This window comes from Branchiostoma belcheri, unplaced genomic scaffold (genome assembly GCF_001625305.1).
Source record: "Branchiostoma belcheri isolate BF01 breed outbred unplaced genomic scaffold, Haploidv18h27 scaffold4, whole genome shotgun sequence".
Taxonomy (NCBI): domain Eukaryota; kingdom Metazoa; phylum Chordata; class Leptocardii; order Amphioxiformes; family Branchiostomatidae; genus Branchiostoma; species Branchiostoma belcheri.
This window is the reverse complement of record NW_017804020.1, coordinates 5,716,502-5,739,130: the sequence shown is the minus strand read 5'-3', so window position 1 is coordinate 5,739,130 and position 22,629 is coordinate 5,716,502. Positions and strand designations below refer to the sequence as shown.

The 22,629-nt window shown below is 42.5% G+C and overlaps 5 protein-coding genes across 11 annotated transcripts in view; 2 read left to right on the top strand and 3 right to left on the bottom strand.

Moving 5' to 3' along the window:
- Positions 1 to 327: 327 nt before the first annotated feature.
- On the top strand, positions 328 to 4,570 carry LOC109477223 (phosphotriesterase-related protein-like). Of its 5 annotated transcripts, none has more exons than XM_019778299.1 (8): positions 328 to 439; positions 820 to 900; positions 1,652 to 1,832; positions 2,051 to 2,135; positions 2,485 to 2,673; positions 2,966 to 3,094; positions 3,494 to 3,765; positions 4,278 to 4,570. In XM_019778299.1, exons 2-8 carry the CDS (start codon positions 824 to 826, stop codon positions 4,449 to 4,451), a joined length of 1,107 nt encoding a protein of 368 aa, XP_019633858.1. In that variant the 5' UTR covers positions 328 to 439; positions 820 to 823; the 3' UTR covers positions 4,452 to 4,570. The 5 variants fall into 5 exon arrangements, with proteins under 5 accessions (XP_019633858.1, XP_019633857.1, XP_019633861.1 ...); XM_019778298.1 differs by having other exon boundaries at positions 817 to 900; XM_019778301.1 differs by lacking the exon at positions 328 to 439 and adding an exon at positions 461 to 486 and having other exon boundaries at positions 817 to 900.
- A 677-nt stretch (positions 4,571 to 5,247) lies between these two features.
- LOC109477225 (kelch domain-containing protein 8A-like) lies at positions 5,248 to 8,443 on the bottom strand. 2 transcript variants are annotated; one of them, XM_019778304.1, is made up of 6 exons: positions 8,300 to 8,443; positions 7,355 to 7,769; positions 6,644 to 6,808; positions 6,119 to 6,328; positions 5,854 to 5,955; positions 5,248 to 5,586 (listed from the first exon to the last, which is right to left on the bottom strand). In XM_019778304.1, exons 2-6 carry the CDS (start codon positions 7,731 to 7,733, stop codon positions 5,399 to 5,401), a joined length of 1,044 nt encoding a protein of 347 aa, XP_019633863.1. In that variant the 5' UTR covers positions 7,734 to 7,769; positions 8,300 to 8,443; the 3' UTR covers positions 5,248 to 5,398. The 2 variants fall into 2 exon arrangements, with proteins under 2 accessions (XP_019633863.1, XP_019633864.1); XM_019778305.1 differs by having other exon boundaries at positions 7,355 to 7,766.
- Positions 8,444 to 8,959: 516 nt separating this feature from the next.
- On the bottom strand, positions 8,960 to 11,829 carry LOC109477231 (GRB2-related adapter protein 2-like). 2 transcript variants are annotated; one of them, XM_019778312.1, is made up of 5 exons: positions 11,638 to 11,829; positions 10,523 to 10,615; positions 10,145 to 10,239; positions 9,843 to 10,034; positions 8,960 to 9,694 (listed from the first exon to the last, which is right to left on the bottom strand). In XM_019778312.1, the coding sequence occupies exons 1-5, from the start codon at positions 11,650 to 11,652 to the stop codon at positions 9,214 to 9,216; spliced, it is 876 nt and encodes a 291-aa protein (XP_019633871.1). In that variant the 5' UTR covers positions 11,653 to 11,829; the 3' UTR covers positions 8,960 to 9,213. The 2 variants fall into 2 exon arrangements, with proteins under 2 accessions (XP_019633871.1, XP_019633870.1); XM_019778311.1 differs by having other exon boundaries at positions 11,629 to 11,828.
- Positions 11,830 to 11,869: 40 nt separating this feature from the next.
- Positions 11,870 to 15,982, top strand: LOC109477221 (DNA/RNA-binding protein KIN17-like). Its single transcript, XM_019778295.1, has 9 exons — positions 11,870 to 12,280; positions 12,512 to 12,606; positions 12,756 to 12,799; positions 12,934 to 13,056; positions 13,437 to 13,588; positions 13,914 to 14,099; positions 14,373 to 14,613; positions 15,004 to 15,182; positions 15,290 to 15,982. The coding sequence occupies exons 1-9, from the start codon at positions 12,161 to 12,163 to the stop codon at positions 15,353 to 15,355; spliced, it is 1,206 nt and encodes a 401-aa protein (XP_019633854.1). The 5' UTR covers positions 11,870 to 12,160; the 3' UTR covers positions 15,356 to 15,982.
- A 217-nt stretch (positions 15,983 to 16,199) lies between these two features.
- LOC109477241 (alpha-aminoadipic semialdehyde synthase, mitochondrial-like) overlaps positions 16,200 to 22,629 on the bottom strand; it is a 28,728-nt gene continuing 22,298 nt past the window's right edge. The window contains exons 18-23 of the mRNA XM_019778322.1: positions 18,664 to 18,831; positions 18,301 to 18,396; positions 17,935 to 18,050; positions 17,689 to 17,777; positions 17,141 to 17,317; positions 16,200 to 16,899 (exon numbers count right to left, since the gene is read on the bottom strand). Of these exons, the coding sequence (XP_019633881.1) occupies positions 16,784 to 16,899; positions 17,141 to 17,317; positions 17,689 to 17,777; positions 17,935 to 18,050; positions 18,301 to 18,396; positions 18,664 to 18,831 (762 nt within the window). The 3' untranslated portion in view covers positions 16,200 to 16,783. The remainder of the gene's footprint in view (positions 16,900 to 17,140; positions 17,318 to 17,688; positions 17,778 to 17,934; positions 18,051 to 18,300; positions 18,397 to 18,663; positions 18,832 to 22,629) is intronic.

Below are 22,629 nucleotides of genomic sequence, written 5' to 3'. Positions count from 1 at the left end.
TTTGCAAGAATTGTCATCCATCATGTTGTACATCTTTCATTTTCATGTTATATGTACTTGCAATTAGCCTACAGGCAGGAACTTGCAATAAACTTTCATTTTCATTGTCTATCTTTCTGTATCAGTCTGCCATGGTGGCAGTAAGCTCACATCCAGCACAAAACATATCCCCTGGTAACAGAAGCTGGCTTTCAGGTACAGCAAAACCTCTTCTAGTTCTACTGCGAGTTGCGTTGTAGGGCGACCATGTAGTGGTCTTGACACATCGGACAGTTTTGCACGACTAGCAAACTACCTCATGTGCCCACATACAGTGACTTTACGCCGAAGCATTTTGGCATGAACTGCTAGAGGGGGCTGCTGCACGGTGTACGCCACAGTAGTTTGCCTTGACCCTTCCGTGAACTGCAGTCGGTTGACGTGAACAACATTGCTTATGGTTTGTGTATTATAACATCACCGTCTGCCTAAGATCAAATAGAATCGGTAATAATACGTGTATTATAATGGTGCCCAGGAAGAGATAGACTCAAACCGTCCAAAAGCAGCTAGTGTAGACATCAGTCGCCATGATACGCAATGAGCCATAACGTTATTTAAACGTTATTAAATCTGACTGAGTTGGAGTCCCGATCGGACACGATTTGTCATGCTCAGCCGCATTGTACGCTTCGTTGTGAGTTACGTTGCATCTGCCCTTAATTAGCAGCTGTCTTACGAAATTCCTTAGCCACTGTGTTTGTGTTATATGTAACTTGCACAGACGTGGTATACCCAATGTCAGTATCGTGCTTGAAGTTCTTACTTTATCTCTAGCAGCGCTATGGAGTCAGTGGTCTACAGCAGACAACAGTTACAAGGCAAAGTACTAACAGTGACCGGGCCAGTCTCACCAGACAGGTAATGCCTTCGTTGTCCTAATAGTCAATTTATAGATGAGAGTCTATGATTTCTGCCATCATGTCTAAAATTACAAAGTAAACATCATATCTGAAGAGTTGACCAAAGGTCATTTCTTCCTCAGTCAAACTTGAGTGCCAAACAGGGTCAAAGTCCTATCGTGGATAGCCTGGGTGCCAGACCACGCGCCTCACGCCCCCACTAGTTGGCACCCGGGGTCTAATTTATCTCTCCCGGCGGGATAGATAATTCGAGGACGCGTGCCAACTCCAGGAGCGGGGCGTGTTGGGAGCGGGGCGTGTTGGGTGAGAGCCGGTTTAGGGCTCACTGAATTTCCTTTCTCTTGCCTGGCACTTAGGCTACAGTACTAGTATATCGTGGAATGTAGCGGATTTATACAATTTCCTCATTAAGAATAGAGTCTGATTTCCGTAAGGGGGTATCCAAAGTTCGGCAATCGTTCTCGACTTGTAAATGCGCAAAAACTTTTGTTAATGTACATTTCACAGTAAACTTATGACAAACAAGCCTATTTAATCCTGTAACAGCTTTATAAATGTGATAAAAGTTGTACAGACATCTACATGTTCCGCGATTTAGCTAGCTTGACAGCACAAAAAATCCAGACATATTTTTGGGTTGCGTTCTAGTTCTAATTCATGATTGGCCATAATTGATTCTGCCACAATATGATTTAAATGGTCAGGCAACTAAGTTGTTGATTGAAAAGATTACCTTTCTATATGATCAGCTTGGGGAAGACTTTGATGCACGAGCACATCATAGTGGACTATGCCAAGAACTTCGGGCTGCCTAAGGGTGAATCTTCACGCGCGAGGGTAGGCGGGCTGTCATTGGATGAGCAGTTGAAGTTGTGGGAGGAGCCACTGTCAATCAACAACATTGGGCACTGCAGGGGGTACTTCAACCAGGTACATCATTCATAGTCTGTAATCTTGTGTTCTTGATCTTTAATTTGTTTTGATAGACTGTCCGATTTGGTAAAGTCATTACTAAACCCCTATAGAGTTATAGAAAATTAGTACGTGGTAGCTAACTGTTTCAGTTTACAATATTTAAAGATCAAATCTATCCAAATCAAATAATCCTTGCAGGTGGTCTTATAGGTATTATCCTTCTTCTATTGTAGAACAAAGACAACATGGTGTTGGACAACGAACAGATGATGATGAGTGAAATGGAACCCTACAAGAAATTTGGAGGGGGAACCATTGGTAAGATTAGAACACCAACTGTTTTATTTGTTAAAACAACACAACTAACAAATTTGACCAATGAGAATGTGTCAGGGTCTAACACTGATGGAAACACCTTAAGATGACACACGTGGCATGAGAAGATGATCATAGATTGCAGAAAGTGTCCCTCAACACTGAAGACTGGGGCGCCACAAACTCATGATTCACTGCTCACTGAGTCACGTGTGTCATCTGCATAACCTGACATCACTGAAGTGGTGGATCTCTCCTTCCTTGGAAAAGACTGGAGTTGTACAGTCAAAAATTTTATGTGTTGGAAATTACAGTTAAAAATTGCTCCATAACTTCCTGTTGTTGATTTCAGTTGAACAGTCTGTGTGTGGGATGAACGGGGATCCTGCAGCTCTCGCCAGAATCAGCGAGGCTACAGGAGTGAAGATTGTTCACGGCACTGGCTACTACCTGTCACGTGTCCACCCTCCGGACATGGACAACAGAACAGTCCAACAGCTGACAGAGCAGTTCCTGCAGGAGATTCTAGCAGGACACAAATGTGGGTCTGTTGAGAAACATGTTTAATTTTAATTTTAGGGCAGCAGGTTATAGGGTGAAATATGCTGTATTTGCTTGCGAGCAGCTGTCCTCATCAACTTTGTGCCTGTGACATACCTGGTACGATAGTAACATGTCATGGGGTGTACCTAACAATCTCATGTCACTAGCATGATGTGGCTATGTAATATCATTGTTCCTGTGACTGCAGAATCCAGATGATGGCACATGTAACTGCATATTGGTTATAAATTGACGACTGACATTGGCTAACAAACTCATCCTCCTGACAGGTGGTGTGCATGCCGGTATCCTGGGGGAGCTGGGCTGTACGACCGTCCTGACAGAGAATGAGGTGAAGGTGCTACAGGCTGCAGCTGCCACTCAGCAGCAGACAGGCGTGTCCATCTCCATCCACCCAGGTCTCAGCTTTCCTCCTGCTGTAGCTACAACTGGTGTTTGCTTTATTATCATGAATGAGATACAAAGTGAAGTCCACTTATTGTAGTTTACATGGTAGTGTTATTGTACTATAGGAAAGTTTCCTTGTTTTGAATTTACCATATGACGAGTGCTGAAAAAAAATCATATTTCTATGTATGTTTTGACCAATCTATATTAATCAAGCCCACTGCAGCTTGTATATTCAACTATTGAAAAAAAGTCGACAAAAGCACATACTGGAGTACTTACTGTGGTTTTATTTTGCAGTGTGAGGGCATCATGAAAAACACAGCAAACATGCATTTACAATATGTACTATCGAACAATTATACAAAGTATTGCAAACTTATCTTCTCCTTGAATTCTTCTCCTTACAGGTTATAGCAAGGAGTCACCAGTTGAAGTTGCCCAGATCCTTCGATCCTCCGGTGCGGATCTGTCACGAGTGGTGATCAGTCATGTGGATCGGGGGATCCTGACGGTGCCTGACATGATCGCCCTGGCCAAGCAGGGCTGTGTTCTGGAGTTTGACCAGTTTGGCTGGGGCTGTTCTTTCACTCATGCTCTATCCCACGGTATTGACTATCCCAGCGACTTTGAGCGCTGTAGGATGATCCGAGAACTAAGAGATGCTGGCTTTATCAAACAGGTATGTCTGGATATTTCTTATGAGGGATATTGAGATGTTGGTCATTCTGAAAGATAGCTCCCTAGCACTGACAATCAGCAATGGCTATTGTGATGAACAGTTCATCATTCTGATTTGCATGGTAAGTAGAATATCTTTGCAAAGAAATGTTTTAATTGCCTGTTTTCATACCCAGAGTTTGAAATACCTACTGTCGCCACTCACGTCATGGTTTCTGTGTGAGACTATTGGAGACACCAGGTTGCCAAGCACGAAAGTTACAGCTTCTGAAATAAACTGTGTCCCACTTTGGCCAGCATGTTAGCAATACCTTTACAGGTGGCCTGGCTTATGGCTTGCCTTCTAAAACAAGAGGTTAGTGTTAACGGCAACCCGAAATATTGATGAAGAAAAAAGGATTTCTAATCCTGTTATCCAATTTAAATGCAGACTAGATGTTGGAAATGATAGATGTAAGGAGTCATTGTCTGATCATGGTTGCATTGATTCTATAAGGACTCTGTACTTTCCAGGTTGTGCTGTCACATGACATTGCCTTTAAAACGCGGCTGCTGAGGTACGGAGGGGAGGGTTACTGTTACCTGCTGAAGAACATCGTCCCGTACATGCTGCAGAGAGGGCTGTCAGAGGAGGATGTTGACACCATGCTTGTACAGAATCCCAAACGTTTACTGACTATTGTCTAAACTGCCTCATCTACAATGTCTGTAGCTTTGTACACCCAGGTCTACTTTGGGTACACAAAATTACATAACACACAATACACTAATACTAGCATTATACATTTATAGGTACACATCTACTATCCACATCTACTATCCACAACAAAACGCATTATGTGCAATTTTTATATATTATAATCTATTCAGCGCAATCCTGTTCATACATGTTCTGCTGGCCTCTATGACGTCCTTAATTATTTCATTCAGCTACCTGTCATACATAGTCACAGAACATGGACACATTTACATGTGGCTCGACTAACAAATGCGTATCTATAATTCTAAAAATGGGTATACATTACACAAAATTTCCAAATAAGATGTAGCAGCATGTTGACACATCACATCATTGCTCACACTCTATACAACACTAGTAGTCATTCAGTGGAAAACATGGCAATGTTTTATAAAATTCAATGTCACAAGGTTAACATTTTGTCTGACATGTTATTGACATTTTTCTGACAAGTTTGATAATATATAGTACCAAATTTCATTCAATATTATTGTTTAAGTCTTACTTGAAATATCTTTTACCATACTCTATTAGGTTAAAATTTTGTTCCATTGATTGCATGCATAAAAAGATGGCAAGTAGTGTACAGTACAGTACAGTGGGAACACTACCTTAAGGGTTTTTCAAAGAATGCCTAATTATGATTTTGTTTTTCCTGTCACTCCAGTTCTGTTCTGCAATGATCTCAGAACCATTAAATTACCTTGTGTGGCCCTTTAACAACAAGATTCTGTCAAGTAAAATGCCTGGCATCCTGATGCATAATATAATGTTTGTATTAAAACTCTGAAGGGTTTTGTCAGTTCAAAGTCCTGTTTTTTCTTGTCAATTCTGTCCTTCACCAAATCTGTTTCTTTCTTAAAGCTGCCTCATGACTTGGTTTCAAAGGTCTGTCCTATTTCTTGATCCCTAATGCTGCTACCATGTTGGTGGGGCCTGCAGACATGCCGCCAATTGCCAGGAGGCGCCCTTGATATATGAGGGAAGCGGAGGAGCAGAGCGGTGTGTTGAGATTTGGGAGGTTGAACCATTTCTTCCTCTCCAAGTCAAAACCTTCTACGGAGGTCAATGGTCCTCCCACAGCTGATCAAGAAATAAAACAAATTGAGAGCATCAGCATCAATTGTATATTTTGATGATTTGAACTCGGAGTTTAAAGTCTAAATTTTTAGCTCCTTTATTTGACCTAAAATCAAAGAAGATCGAAGTGTGACCAGCAGTGTCCCAATGACCACATACACCCATCAAGGGACCCATAAGTAATATTATCACAACAGTCACGTTGTCATTTCACAAAGTCTACAGGTCAGCCTAAAAAATTCTGGTAGAAAAAAAACAAGAGTAACTTACACAAGCCTCCAACAATGACAACTTTCTCCCCAAGAACTCCGGCTACGAAGTCGGCACGTTTGTTCTTCATGGGCCTGTGGGTCTCCCACCTGCCAGACTCACCTGTACAAACAAGAAAATCAACTTTTGTAAGTGGTGACAGAGTACTAGTATGAATTTCCTGGTGAAGGGATTCATACTTAATATTGAGGTGCATACTTTAATCAGGTGTATAATGGCAATATGATTGATGAAATCCAAACGTTTTTTGTTGAGTGTAACATACCTTTCCCAGTATCAAATGTTTCTGTGGTCCCTGAGAATCTCCTGTCCTGGCCTTGTGTAAACAGTCCTCCCAAGCTGACAATGACGCTCTCCGTCATCACGTACTGCGGAAACACACGCTTGCTGGGAATGTCGGGGAATTTGGTCCAGGTGTTACTGGGGATGTCGTACATTTCAAATGCTGCACATGGTTCCTTTCCTTGTCTGCCACCTGATTTGCAGAAACAATAATATATACCGGTATTGACTTTGTGCTCTACTACACAGCATGGCCTAACATGGAGCGCTTTTCTAGTTTTCTTTTGCCAGCAATTTGGGATCTTACATTGTGATACTCCTTCCCACCCGCGGAGGGATGTATTTGGCAGACAGAAAAGCTCTGGTTGTGTCAAACTAACTTTATGCCATCAAACCATCCTAATGAAGTGGAAATTTGGTATACAGCTGCTATTGATGATATCTGACGCAGTACGTGATTTTGACATGTAGTTGTAATCTATTACAGTAGACAGGAGGAGTAACTTACCCAGGACATAAAGCTTGTCATCCCTCATGAAGATGCCAGTTGCGTACCTGGCAGTGGGCATGGGAGCCAGGCCCTTCCACCGGTCATTGTCGATGTCCAGACTGCGCAGGTGGTCCTGTGGGTTTGTGTCCACTCCCATTCCACCCACTGCCAGCACCTTCCCATCTAAGGGGACATAATTGTGAGATCAGGACTTAGTGCAGGCTTTTAGCTAGGTATTTTTTTGGTGGGCGTCCTATTTTTTTTTATTGTATGCTATGCACAGTGAAGACATGCTGAGTGCAAGATTTTAGGGGGCTTTTTTGAAATTCATAATGCTCTCAAACACTACTTTCTGCATTTTCGGGTGTAAATTTGAGTTTTTTCCTTCAGTAAACCATCATTTTTATATTTATAGTAAGGCTGAAGGGAGGCATGTGTGCAAGGCAGGGTTGGGAGTGGAAAAAATAGGGCGTCTTTAGGGTGTCCTACAAAAAGTAGGGCGTCCAATTTCTTATTATTTCTAGTACAGGGCGTCCAAAAGACACCCTGGACACCCCCTAGCTAAAAGCCTGACTTAGTGCATGTGTGAAGGTTACCATAGAGCTCAAGCTAGTGTGTTATGCCAAAGGGTGGTTATACAGATACATATAGTTCCTTAGCTCTGACATCTGACAGCCTTCCTGAAAATTGTACAGCACATTATGACTGTGACTGTGAGTGACACTTTACCTCGAGCGACTGCAGCGATACCCAAGGCTGCTGCCATGAGTGGAGTCAGCTGCGTCCATTTCCTTTCCACGATGTCAAACACCTCCACTGCATCCAGCGGTGCCTGGGTCACACTCACCCCGCCCAGAACAACGATCTTCTGCCCGACCGACACCGCTGCAGGCCCCGCCCTCTTTGTTGGCATGGCGTCTAACTTCTCCCACGAGTTTGCTGAGGGATCGTAGGCTTCAAATGCAGCGATGGGAACTCCATTCTCCTCGCAGCCCCCAATCACATACAGTTTTGCATCCGCTCCCTCTGCTGCAGTACAGAAGGAGCGATTGGTCGGCATGGGCGGGAAGTTGTCCCACTGGAACTGGACTCTGCCTCCTGTTGCCATGACAACTGTGGTATATCTGAGGTGACAGCTTCACTGCTACATAAAAACAGTATTATTTGTTGTGGAAAATCATTGTTCACCGTTCAGGATATATATATATAACGTTGTATTTACATGTTTATAAGCAATTAGACCCTTTATGGCCGGCTAACACCCCTGGCCAGTTACTCTCCTTTTTAGGCCGATTTCTCCTATTTATTCAGCCTGCAAGGAGTCTGGTGGAGACTAACGTGTTTTCCCCATGGCCCCATGCAATATTTTCAAAGGTATACCATGTGCCTTTGTGATTATCTGAAGCTCCCTCCCATTATCAGTTTCCTTCTTCCCTCCAATTTAGAGACCCAAGGAGCTTAATTCTAAGTTCCTTGGGAGTACCAGGGAGCTTCCTGGAAGTACTTAATTTTGTAACGTTATAGAAATTTTGAAAATTGGGTGCTAACAAATATCAAGGCAAGGAAGCTCCTTGCTCTTTGCAAGGCGATCGTATATATTGCCTACATTTTATAGACGATTTATACATCTTCATGTAGTCAACACTTGACTTGCAATATTCATATCGCACTTACCTTAACTGGTGGGAGAAAAATGGTAACTTCAGGCAGCGAACTTCAGGTTTCCATGTACATAAAAAGCTGCAACAGTAGCACTGGCCCACAAGCAAGAATCAGCTGTGGAATTTCGCGCCTGTCTTTACTTCCGGTTTGCAAACGCCCGACTTGCCCGGAAGTGGAATATCACACCGGAGCGCTGGAGGGCGCTCTTGTCAGTTACTAGTACTAATATCCCGAGACGCACTATCATCAAAGCCTAGTCTCCACCAGACTCATTTTGCAGGCGTAATAAATAGTAGAAAACGGCCTAAAAAGGAGATTATTATGAAAATAAATCAAACTAGATACAAGTTTGATAAGTAAAGTGATCTTTATTTGCTTTCAGCCACCCGTGGACTAGAGTAACAATACATATAATGGAAACATAAAAACACAGAAGAGGTAATTGCATACAAACACTCAAAAATACAACTGCACAGAAACAGAATAAAACCTTTGGTGTACTTATACTTGATCAAAACCAAATCAATATATCAATATACATGTAGCAGAATATACATAACTAGCAGCCAACAGAGGAAGAAGATACATAATGATACAATCAGTGAAATAACTTGAGCTTGCAAATAATAACTAATTAATAAAATAAATGATTGAAAGCACATTTCCACAAGTTGACAATGACATTATGCATACCATCCTGTCCTTGCTGCTGAAACCTAGCCATCCATTCATGAATAAGGAATTAGAAGTGTTTTTTCTTGGAAATGTCCTATTGTGAGTGGTTATCCATTAAGATGTGAATTAGGACTGATTGATGTGGTTCTTTTTTAAGTTCGGCCTCACCTATAAATGTGCTAACAGGCAAAATAGCTTGTGACTTAGTATAAGTTATTTTGAAAACAATTTGATTTGACATAAAAATGAGTTCAGTCAACATTTTCAGAATTCTCAAAAAATTCTCCCCCTTTAGACTCAAGGTGATCCAAATTTCTGCGACTTTCTTCTGTTAGTTGAGAAGAAACACTGGATGGCAATGTCCACGAAGTCTCCTCTGTTGTCCTGTTGTGGAAGAAAAGTTTGCCAAAATTGCTGGCATCCTCCTTGTGATGGACTCTGTGGACTTCCCAACCATGTGGTAGGTGCGCCATCTGGTGGGGGATACCACAACTGCAGGCGCCGTCCACGTCCTCATCCTGTGACATCAGTGTTGAGGGCTGCCTTGGCTTAGCATCATGGGGAACGTCATGGTGATCTGCAAACATGTCATCTGTTGGAGGCTTCTGGGGTCGGCTTGGCAGTCCCTGCTGCTTCTGCTGCAATGGGGAGCCTTTCACGCCAGCCAATGGTCTTGACACATAACGCTCGGAAGGTTTCCTTTCTGCAGAAAAGTCTAACTCCCTCTCCTGTCTGAAACATTTACAGGAAAAAGTGAGGATGGAAAGTCATTTTTCATGAATTTATACATGAAACAAAATTGAAGGTAAACATTGACATGATACAAATAGAACAGCATGAAATGATTGCAGCTTGGTCCAGTAATGCAATAAAGGTGTACCTTGCTGCCTGCACAGGGTGCTGACAGATAGGATTTCTGAGCCGAATGTGTTTAACGTTACTCCCTGGGATGTCATGGTGGGAGTAATAGTCCAACATGGCTGCCATAGAAGGGAAGACCTGGTCAGGGGTGACACCATATGTCCTGTCCTGCTGCAGGATGGGTATGTGGTAAAGATGAAGGTCTGTGTGCCTGTGTTAGTGTGGGAGAGAAAATGAATTTCCAACTGTTTTGAACTGTAAAGCATCCATACCAAAGGAACAATGAATGATATGATGACTTTAGGTCATGATAATACTTACATCACAGACACAGTGTAAGCTCCCTGTAGGCTCTGACTTCTCCGTATAAGGTAAGATCCTGGCTGCCGAGCAAACGGTGACATCACTTCTTTCACCTGAGAACAATTAAGTCAAGAGGTTTATTTACAACTCATGTATATACATATAAGCCCGACCACTTTGATACAGCAAGTGCTGATTTTTTATGTGAGCAGGGAGTTAACTTAGGACACACATGCATTTTCTCATTTCAGATATCGATATGCAGTGTATTGTTGAAGACTGTATGTTAGTGGAGTCCAGTGTCGGAAAAATGTTTTGCTTAGACTTTTTAGACTTAGAGTAGATCAAACTTGTAGAGCAAAGTTGTTAAAAACAAAGCACTCTGTCCATCCTGACCATGTGTTTCTGCAGGTGTGGATGATACTGTGGTAGACGGCTGATTTCTTCCCCACTCAGCTGGTCATGCTGATCTGGGCTGCATGCACTCTTCTGCAGAAGTGACAATCCAATGACAGTCAAATCAGTTTTCTACCTCCATGATCCAATGAAATCAATTCCCATTTTCACCTTTCACAGTAACCAAGGAGCTTGTAAGGAAAGCTTAGCCTCTACCTTATCTCCAAGCAGATCCCTTTTGATGGCAAGACAGTATCCATTAGCCAGAGAAGTTTTGCCGGCCACTGAAGTCTTGCCCCCCAAAAAGGGATCTGCTTGTACTCTCCAAGCAGAGGTTTGGGTTTTGGGGGTATTTTTAGCGTGTTTTTAGGCAGTCGAAAACTTCAATGGGCTATAAACCTAATCATTTCAACACATTTCAGTCGTTCTGCAAGGAGGTATGAAGCAGACGCATGAATAGGCACAGTCAGCAGGAGGCGTGTGGCCGAATGAATGCCTTTCTGACTGGCTGGATGTGTGATAATCCACCACAAAGTCTGGTTCACACCTCCTTGCAGAACGACTGAAATGTGTTGAAATGATTAGGTTTATAGCCCATTGAAGTTTTCAACTGCCTGCAGAGGTTGGGTTTGGTGGGAAAAAAAATTCAGTGCAAAAGAGAAACCCCGATAAAAAAGCCTAAAAACATGCTAAAAATACCCCCAAAACCCAAACCTCTGCTTGGAGAGTAATCTGCTTGGAGATTAGCCTCTACCGGGGTGAGGGTGGCAAAATGTACTCTCTAGCAGATCTCAGCTCTTTTCAGCCGTCTCTTCAAGCCTTTTAGAGGCTATGGAAACCTTGCAAATGTAATATAACAAGTCAAATTACCATTAATGATTAACCAATACAAGAGCTCCTTTTTACAACCAAGAATTGCCAGGAACCCTCATGCAGACTCCCATACAAAATCAGTCCCACACTCAACACTCCCGGAAATAATCTCCGTTATTATTCATCCAGAAGTAATGGGTTGTCTTTTGTTTACCTGGATGGACCTTCACCAACTACAAATGTAGCAACTTTAATACCCTCTACATCATCATTTTGTTTATCAGGCAATTTACCTGGAATACCTGTTTGCCTGCCATGTCCTGTCTGAATGTCCTGAAGGCTCTGTTCACGCTGATCGCATCATGTGAAAGGATAATACACGTATGTGGAACTTTTTATGCTCTGCGCTCCAAACTTGTGTGGAAAGAGAGAGTGATAATCCCCCCGGTCACGCATCATTAACTTTTTGACGTAAACTGATTGGCAGCCTCTGATTGGCTAGTTGGTACTATGACCTTTTCACCTTTTATTTCTCGCTAAGGCTTATGGGCATTTTTTTTCAAGATGGCTGTCCAGCGAACGAAAGCGTGAACAGATCGCGACGATTTCTCGTATTTTTCATCACTAAGGACTTTTTCGGCACTGTAATACTTTCAGGTTGTCAGCGTAAGCATAGTTGAGAGCGGTAGTCCGAACATACTGTGTCCACCACTCCCGCAACAGTAAGGAGAGCCCTCATCAGCCGCGTTACCTCAGCCGCTGAGAGGTTCAGAAAGAAAAGCCACTTTTCTCGACAGTTTTCAGAAAGAGCATAATTTTCTCATCATGGGAAAGGAGAAGGCGGGTTTCCTATCACCAAAGGCAATCAGCAACAGGATCAAGGCAAAGGGTTTACAGAAGCTTCGCTGGTATTGTCAAATGTGTCAGAAGCAGTGCAGGGACGAGGTACGTACGGTATCAGTGCTCCGAAATCGAATTTTCATACCGGGTACTTTTTTTTCTGCATACATGTATCTGTACTGGCGTAGCATGATTTTGAAATTTACCTGAACCAGACAAATTTTAGCCTATACCACCTACAATTTTGACCTATCCAGAAACCGTTGCCTTCAAATCAATCACTCTACTCTGCTCATTTCTTTTTATATAACATGTACTCCATGTATGTTTGTCCAGAATGGCTTCAAGTGCCACACCATGTCAGAGAGTCACCAGAGACAGCTGCTGCTCTTTGCTGAGAGTCCAGACAAGTTCTTGGACTACTTCTCACAGTATGTTAAACATTATGCTTCTCACATGAAGTAATTTTTCCGACGTATCTTAAAAGCTATTGCTTTTGCTAAGTCCCTTGAGTTCTTATTGCTTTTCCCAAATAATTACATGTATTGACTCATGTACATTTTGACATTTTTCTGTGCAGGGAGTTTTTAAATGGATATCTGGAACTTCTCAGGAGACGATTTGGTGAGTTGAATTTCCATATTGGCATCAGGCGATGATCAGCATCAGTTTTGAAATTTTGTATCTCCTAAATGCTATTAACAGTGGTAAGTGGGTAATACCGTAACTTGTGGTGACTTTCATATTTTAATTTCCAGGTGACAAGAGAGTCCACTGTAACATAGTGTACAATGAGTACATCCAGGACCGTGACCATACCCATATGAACTCCACACAGTGGCTGACTCTGACAGACTTTGTCAAGTGGCTGGGGAGGGAAGGTAAGCAGAGTTAACCCATTTCCCTGCTTACTAATCCTTAAGTACCAGAAATTTGGTACAAAAGGTAAAAGGTTAATTTAAATCTAGAAAGCCTGACATTTGTACTGGTATAGCATACACTACTAGTACTTAATCCTCCATGTGCAAAAAAGGGCAGTTCCAAAATCATCTCTGCAAAAGCAGAACATACCACAATAACTTCTTCAAAAAGTGAAGGTACTGGTATTGCAAAGATCCCTGTCTGCTCCAATGATCACCCCACATATCAGTGTAGTTTGATATACTACCGGTAGTATGCAAAATGTAGTACATGTACTGAGGAAGGTAGCTGACTGAAACATTAGAATAGAAGATAAAATTTTGTACTTTGTCATGTACAGGTTATTGTAAAGTGGATCACACAGAGAAGGGCTGGTACATCCAGTACATCAACCGGGACCCTGAAACCATCGCTAGGCAACAGGAACTGGAGAAGAAGAAAAAGATGGACATGGACGATGAAGAACGGCAGGCCAAGTACATCCAGGAACAGGTGAGCTGCCACCTTCAAGGTCATCACAGTATCCACTAGTGTTGCAGCCAGTGTTTTGGCCATCCTGAAATTTTTTTCCTGACAACTCAATTAATATCATGTCAAGCACCAAAGGTGCAAATGCACATCTGGGAAATCTTAAAATCTGGAAGTCGATGATGCCCTACAAATCACCCAGATGGAGGCCTGATGAACTCCCATCTTGTATTAGCTACACAATGATTTACATCATCACCCTTGCTGACTCCAGGAAGAATAGCGTGAAATTTATGTAAAACTAATGGAGATCCTAATAAGACAAACTTCCATTTCTCATTGAACACAGGTAGAAAGAGGGATGCAGGGGGGCGGGGAGCAGGCTTCCCATGAGGCCACAGAGCTGCAGAGACAGAGTGAGGAGGAGAAGATTGTGTTGAAGATGGGTTTGGGTGGGAAGAAACCTACCAGCTCATCAGCACCTTCAGCAGAGTCTAAACCATCCTCCTCTAAAGCTGCTGAGAACCCACTACAGGTATGGTAATTTGTGTCATACTTTGGCTGCGATAATGTTTGATATGGGTTATCTATTTTGTCTGAACATGTTTTGTGTGCACCACTGCCATTGCCAATGTCTTGACTTCATTCGCCATAAGTATCATGCAAGGCTTTCCATGACTATGATTTTCAATGCTTGTCTTATGTACTTTATGCTAGTAGACTGCAACTCATACATTAGAAACTTAACCATTTAACACACTCTTTGTGACAAAAAATGACTTGAGTTAAAGCTGTGCTGATATTTTAGGCCTTAGCTGCTGGTGCAAGGAAGAAGGATGTCCAAGCAGTCACGTCTAAGAAAGATGGAGCCAAGAAACGGTCGGCTCTGGATGAGATCATGGAAGAGGAGGAGAAGAAGAAGGCCAAGTTCACCAGGAAGGACCATTGGCTGACTCCTGGCATTATTGTCAAGGTCATTACTAAGAAGCTGGGACAGAAATATTACAAGAAAAAAGCAGAGGTGTTGGCAGTGAAAGACCTGTATACAGGTATGTTCAGTTGTTTTCCTAGGGACCATTATGATAGTTATATTCGGCCCATTTATAATATTAGTCACTGTCCGGGAGGCACTGGTCAGATCCGTGTCCAGGAGTGACCACTCATCCTTACAGCATATTTTACAGACCTGGGCTGATTTTTAAGTCTGAATTATTACACTTATCAATATGACTGAGTACTAGTATTGCAATGGGAAGGTGGGATCTACTGTGCTTTGAATACTTAGGGACATTGAAGGCACATGTATGGTGTGGTGTACCTGTATGGTAAATTGTATGTAGTTTGAAACTCACCATAAAAGCCTTGTTGAGCTTGTAGCTTACACCATAATCTAAGTCTGCCAGACATTATTAACATATATCTTGTTTATATCTGCTCAGCTGTCCTGATGTTGGTGGACTCGGGTGACAAGTTGAAAGTTGACCAGACTCACCTGGAGACGGTCATCCCCGCGGTCGGCCGGCCGGTACAGGTGGTGAACGGCACGTACAGCGGCTGCAGGGCGGTGTTGGAGGGGCTGGATGAGAAGAACTTCTGTGTCACCATCAGGATAGACTCGGTCAGAACCTCACTCTTTGTTTTCTCAGCTCTCTATGCCACTTATCTTTCATTACTAACATTTTAAAGGTTGAAAGACATTTAACATTGTTTATTTTCCTGCCACAGGGTGTGTCTAAGGGCAGGGTGGTGGAAGGTGTGAAGTATGAAGACATCTGCAAGATTGCCAGCTAACACGGTGGCAGGCCATCAACAGGGACGGGGATGGTCTGCAAATGGGGGTCAGCGTTAAGCTTCAGGACATGTAGGAGGGATTATCTGCTCTTGTATATAATGATTGTTTGTATCTACCAGTCTACTTTAAAGCATTTACACAGGATACCCCAGTAATAAAATATCCTTAAATGTTGATCAGTTTCTGTACATTGCAGTGTTCAGACCAAACCATGTTATTTTTTAATCAGTGTACATCATCAATATCCAGATTTGTTAAACACATAATAATGAGCGTGTTATATTGTGTTGTTCCACTTTTCTCAACTTAATTAAGACACTGAGAAAAAAATTGCAGCATGATATTTGTTGTACATGTACTTACTGGATCTGACATGTTTGTCATTCTGTCTTAATCTTAGATTATACACCTTGTATCTAGTCAAACCATTCATGAATAGGTTGTGCCTAAAAAAAGTATTTCTCACCTAGCTATGGCATATGTGATAGCATACTGTATTCAAAGAAAGGGGATACAAGTCATAGTCCTCTCTGTGTTGAAATATCTACCACATAAAACTTAACATTTTGCTTTTGAAATACCATTTTAACCTACAGAGTATTTTGGAATAAACTGATACAAAAGAATTACACTGGTTAAAATAGATTTATTGGCTTGGGCATTATGGACACATCTTTGCATGACTTTGACACCACTAAAAACAAAGATATCACTAGATGTGGCAGAGTACTGCTAGCCTGGTTACCAAACCTATTATAGCTCCCAAGTCCTACATCCTCTTCGCTATTTGCGGAGAGGATGTAGGACTCGGGAGCTATAATAGGTTTGGTAACCAGGCTAGCTGCCCTCCTCCACATACCTTTTACATGTACTGCCTTGAAAATGGAGGTATTGTTTTCTGTGTGATGTGATTATTTATCATTTCAAACCTACACCACATTTTCCTAAATATTTCTTTGTTGAAATCTTATAGATAAATAAAGAAATAAACAACATAATTTGGAGCATGTACCTTTGCCCTACATGTATGCAATGCCTCTCAGCACACATGGCTAGCATAATAATACGAATCCATACTACTGGTACACCATGAAAAGATAAGATTTATATCGCATTCAAAATTACACCCACCATCCCTATACTGCATATTTTTACTTTAAACAAAAATCATTTCACAAAATGGTCACAACTACCAGTATGAAGTAAAACTCTGACACTATTACCGAATTCTAGCTACAGTGTTACAGTAAAACCTGTACTGAAGTCAGTCCTGATATTTACTCATTCTCTAACCTCTCATGCATTATTCTCTAACATTTACCACATGTGACTGTTTAAAGACAATGATGAGAAGTCTAATGGCAGGTTTAGCCTGAAGACTATAGCTGTACTGGTCACTGCTCCTCTTAGTCTGCTAGTTGTACTGGTCAAAGCTCCTGTGTAGTGTAGTCAGCCTGGACATTCTCCATTTTCAGCCTGTCCAGTATAGGCTGGTACACACTCTTCTGGAAGGGAACCAACATCCCCTTGTCCTGGATATCTCCTGTGCACAAAAGAAAAGAACAGCTCTATCAATATCAGAACATTCTGCAAACAATAGGGCCAAAGCTGCACTTAACAAAGAGAACACCTACTGTACATTGTATCCTCTTTTTGTAAGTTCAATGGTATATACATTCTGTCAACATGACGCTTAGAACAAGTCATAGTAGAAGTAGAATCCAGTATTTTACAGTTTTATCCACATTCTAAGAAAATCTGGAGGGTGCCAGAAGGAATTGTACCATTGAGTATCATCCTGGAGGCGATGGCAGCAGGATACCCCACAGTTTTGGCCATGGCAGAGTACCCCTGCGGGTCTCCGTACTGCAGTAAGGTCACTTTCTCCTGAACCCTGCTGCCGTCTGACCGCTGCATCTCGATGAGATGGATCAACAGGACCATGTCCCTCTCACCTGAACCTGCATGGGGCAACAGTACAAAATATAAACAAGGCTGTTAGCATGAAAGTTCATCTCAGTTGATAAATTACATCATGAAAATTAAACTGTTGTCTGACTAAAAAATTTTGAATTTTTCACTGAATCCCTTCATCAGCCTTCTGACCCAAGTGCTTGACAGACTTTGACCCAGTGCTGATGTTACATATGCAAAAAAATCACATGTCTAGAGCACTTGGGTCAGAAAGCTGTCTAGGATTATGAGTACATGTACATGTACCTAGATTCATTATTGCTCTTTTTATAATGTATTCATGAGGGAAGTAGCTCTACATTTATACATGTAGCGTGACTAAGTACCAGTGGTGTGTGTGCAGCAATGGATACCTTACCATAGGCCAGCTTCTGGGCTAGGTATTTGGATAAGGTGTCCAGAGGTGTAGTCTGTTTATCCACTGGTTCTGATGACAGGAGTCCCAGTCTGGAGGGGACAAAAACAAAATTCTTAAACATCACACATCAACATAAAAACATACAGTTCACCCATCATAAGAGAGGCACACTGAAATTATGAACGTAAGCATGGCACCTTCGAGGAGGGTGGGGGCTTCTAGCTACATGTAGAAAGAAAGACTTACTTCTCTATGACCTTTACCCTGTACTCCTCTCCTTCTACCTTGTCCAAGATGGCTGCCTTCAGTGCATCATCACTGACATTAGCCTCCATGTCCAGCAGGTTGCACAGTAAGTCTCTCTGGGGAGAGAGAGGGGTAGAACTTTTTTAAATTGAGACTTAGACTATAAACTTAAGTATAAAATACAAAAGAAACAATGCCAATGGTTTCTAAACAGTTTTTAGTTACTGTATGATCCATACTTTCTAAATTCTGCATTGAGTGCTGCAGGTAAAATTTGTCTGGTGCAGCTAAGTTTGATTGTATACCTGCATTGGAAAAAGTATTTAAACCCTGTTGTACTATGTGGTATGTAATAGAAGTACTTACCCATGTGAGTGTTGGCGCCTGTGGTGCCAGACAAGAATGGTTCTCTGTGTTTATCAGCCCAACCTTCTGTAAACCTATGCAGGCACTTGAGTAGCCCTGTAACACATCAGTTGACCTTAATTCATTGCGTATAGTATACAGTCAAGTTTGCCTAAGATGACCACCCATGGGACCAAGGAAAAGTGTTTTTTTTACAAAAAGCATGGTGACAAGATAAGACAAGACAGAGAACAAGAAAACAGCAGCATTTTACAATAAACTGCCCCATTGAGTCCCAAAGTGACCTGCCTTCCAATACCGTGCAACCCCCTGCATCCACAGCCTTAAGGCTTTCGGACAACTTTTCACTTTACCACCTTTTACCTTAAATCTAAGTGTGCCCCTGAGAAGTGTCTGTGCCGTCTGTATACTATACGGCTCCCTGTAGATGGTGGAGTCACGGTTGGGGAAGCCCTCCAGATCCAGACCTGGGTGCAGGTCCATAGCTCTGGTGCTCTCTAACAATGATCCTCCTGCTGGAATTGACACAACCTACAGGGAAATAAAGACAAGCTTTACGTTAGTGAAGATTAGACATCCAGGTAAACAATACTCATAAATAAATAAATAAGTAAATAAAATACTCATAGACAATTCAATCTCTACTACTGGGTAAATTACGGAAATTATCCTACAAAAACTCAGGAAACATAAGACAAAACAGACACAGTTTGGCCGGAAAAAGGGAAAAGCTTTAATTTGTGACTTTTCCGAAACAAACACAGGTGGAGAAAGGGGTGGTGGTGGGTGAAGAGACAAACAAAAGCAGGACCGGCACCCGCGTACCGTCAAGTCGAATGGCGTATCACGTGATCGTGTCAAAGGTTACGGGCCGAAACAAAAGAAACAGGGGTTTTCTAGACAATTAACAAAAATTACCAATGGTCAATTTTTCCCAAATTATCCTACAAAAACTCAGGAAACATAAGACAAATCAGACACAGTTTGGCCGGAAAAAGGGAAAAGCTTTAATTTGTGACTTTTCCGAAACAAACACCAAAGGAACGGCCAAACTGCAAAACATAGTTATTTAAATTAAGAAAACCACCACCTACTCCTTTTCTTTCTCTTTAGATTCCTATGATATCATACTTGAACATTGCTTTGGGGTTACCAACCCAGGAAGGAACAATATAACAACAATTCAAGAATATAAAACTGTTACAACTTATAACAGTATAACTGCTGTCGAACTATTCAGGCTAACAACCATCATTACTTCTTACAATAGTTCACTAATAGGGAATCATATAAGAACATGCGCAACAAACTAAAGGGACCTAAACACATAGGTCAACTTGTAACAATAACATTGTCTCCTCCTAACAAAACAATCTATTAGTGGTCTACGATGTGGTGTAAGATACTAGTACTACAAAGCCATCTTACGAATGCTAGTCACCATTCTGGAACATAGACTTAACCGGGTGGCTAAGGAAACTTTCAGATACAGCAAGTAGGCGTCCGAACGCCAGTCACCCTGAAGGCGAATCAAGGTAAAAGGAACACCTGAATGAAAGGCAAAGGTGGCACCACTTCTACGTCCACTATGTAGTGAGTATCTAGCTGGGCTTAAACCTGCTCTAATCAGGATCTGCTTGAAAGCCTTATCGAAAACGCTCTGAGTCAAAGGTACAAATCCTGATCTATGTGGTCTCGTAAAAGCTGCGATAGTATCAAAATTGCGATTCAACTTAACCATATTACAGTATGCCGATACAGGAAAAAGAGGAGAATTCTTGATCTCCATCACGGGAACGTACAATACTCTCTCAGCACACTGTAATGTCTTAGTGTAATGTAAGGTCTTTGCTGGTTGAAACAATTACAAACAAACAAACAAACAGAACAGAACAAATGCATTAGAACCTTATCATACAGTCAATAAGGGCACTCCAAGATAAAGTCTTCCTGGAATACCAGAATCTCACAAGTGGTCTGGTGTCGTGTGAGACTCTTGAACTGCTGAGAGTGATACGTTGACAGGTGCCATCGCGAAAGATGATCTGCAATCCGATTGTGGGAACCTTGAATGTGTGTGGCCTTCACCTGGAACTCAAATGTGGCAGCCAACAGCCACAGCTCCCTAGCACACTGCAACAGTTCCCGATCACGAGCACGGCCGGAGTTTAATACGTGCACACATGCCATGTTGTCGCAGTGTACCAAAATTCGCTGTCCAAACCATTGGGGTGCCCACTTCCGTGCCGCGACTACAATTGTTAACATTTCAAGCACGTGTATCTTTGATCCAAACTGTTCCAAAGTCCGCTCGGGAAACTCGCAATGGAAGAACTGACCGTTGGAGAAACCGCCGCACCCCGTGGCACAGGCATCTGTCATAACCAACTCGTCAGGGTCGCTGTAAATGTCTGGAACCATCATCGATACACCGTTGTATGAATCCATAAACCGCTGCCACCACTTGAGATCCAATCTAAAATCCCGTGTCAAGCGAAGTCTATGGTGGTTCCGTCGTAGTGAACGCAATGCCTCCAACATACGTGATATAAACAGTCGTCCAGGAGGCACACAGGATGAGACAAAAACGAGCTTACCGATCAGGGACTGGAGTTCGCGTCTAGTGGCCTTCTTCTTGTTCAGCCACGCGCTAACAAGCAGTCTAATCTCTTCTAACCGGAACTGTGGAACGCGTCTAGTCATAGACACTGTATCGAAATCGATTCCTAAAAATGTCATACACGTAGTAGGGCGCACTGCCTTCTCTGGAGCTTCTTCCAAGCCAAGACTGCCCAAAGTGTTCTGTAAATCTGCGAATGCTGCATCAGCTAAAGATGGAGTTTCCGCTCCTCCGAAATCATCTAAGTAATTACACACATCATAACCTTTCTCCCGCTGAATATAAGTGACGGCTGAAGTCGTTGTTTGGCAAATGTATGCTGATGATCTGAGTCCAAATACTAATCTAGTGTCCACATAGAAATCACCTCTCCAATTGTACAATAGATATTTGTAGTCCCTAGGGTCCACTGGCAACTGCCGGTATGCTCTCCTTAAATCTGTCTTATATAACAAACAACCTGGTCCCTTATTCAAAATCATCTGAGTCATTGTGTCGACTGATGGGTAAGACAACTGTACCGTGTCTCCTAGATAAGTATCCTTAGGTACTGCTTCATTCAATGCATGGCCACATGGGAAACTACAGTCCACTACTACTCTCCTCGTATCACTGTTCCGTTTCTCCACTGTTTGTAATGGTAAAGAAACCACTGGGGACGAAAAAGGGTTCTTTGGAAACGGTCCCACTATGGCACCTAGGCGACGCTGTTCAGAAAGAAAATGATCAACATGTGAAGAATACGTTGTAGCAGACTTATGATTCTTAGGATACAAAACTGCAGGCGGACTATAGAGTTCTTCCTGAACGTTGATGGGCCAACCAAAATCCAAATAATCCACTATATGCTTGTGCTCGTAATCTTTAAGAACTTTNTCCAGGTTTGTATATTCAGATTTGAGTCCACCGGTCTACGAGCGCCAATATAGTTAGGAACATTAAATGCCGATACCTCTTCATGTAGCCTGATCGCCTTGTGTGCCGCCACGTGCGGGGCCGGGTCCCTGGGAGAAGTGGGCGGAGTTACCGAAGCTGCGATTTGCTCTGTCTGCCGGGCCCCGAAATGGCCGTGGTTTGTGCTGGCACTCTTGACTCGGGTGCGGTGCTTGAATCTCCCGAACTATCAAACACGCACTACAGACGTGTAACAGTGGGGCGTTCCATCGTGTGCTCCAATGCCCGGAGGGTAGCGAACAGGACCCGGTCTGGAACTCGCCACAGTAGCGAGGTCTGCTTGCCGACACTCGAGCCTCTTTCTCAGGCCCCGCCCTCGGCGCGGCAAATTTCCGTCTCGTAAACGGTCGTCGCCTTTCCGAACGGTCGTCGCCTTTTTTCAGAACGGTCGTCGCCTTTCGGAGCGGTCGTCGCCATTTCCGATCGACCGAACTTCAGTTCCGAATATCCGCGACATGTTCGGGACTTCCCCGAGTTCTTTGAATGTGTGAAATCACACTTCCTGAAGATAACATCGCGACCGAAGACGGGCCAGAACTTGGCTAGGTGGATTGAAGTTGCGTGGGTGCTAGTACATGTATTATAATTATAAGTTCCGGGGGTTGAATTATCTAGGTTAGAACTAGGTTAGTGTTTGAGAAATTCTCGATTGGAACGGGAAGGTTTGGGTAACTCTGAACTCGAATGTCTCTGGGTATTTATTTTTCTTGTATGTGAACATGTCCTCTCCCTTTTTCTTTGTTCCTTTTGAAATG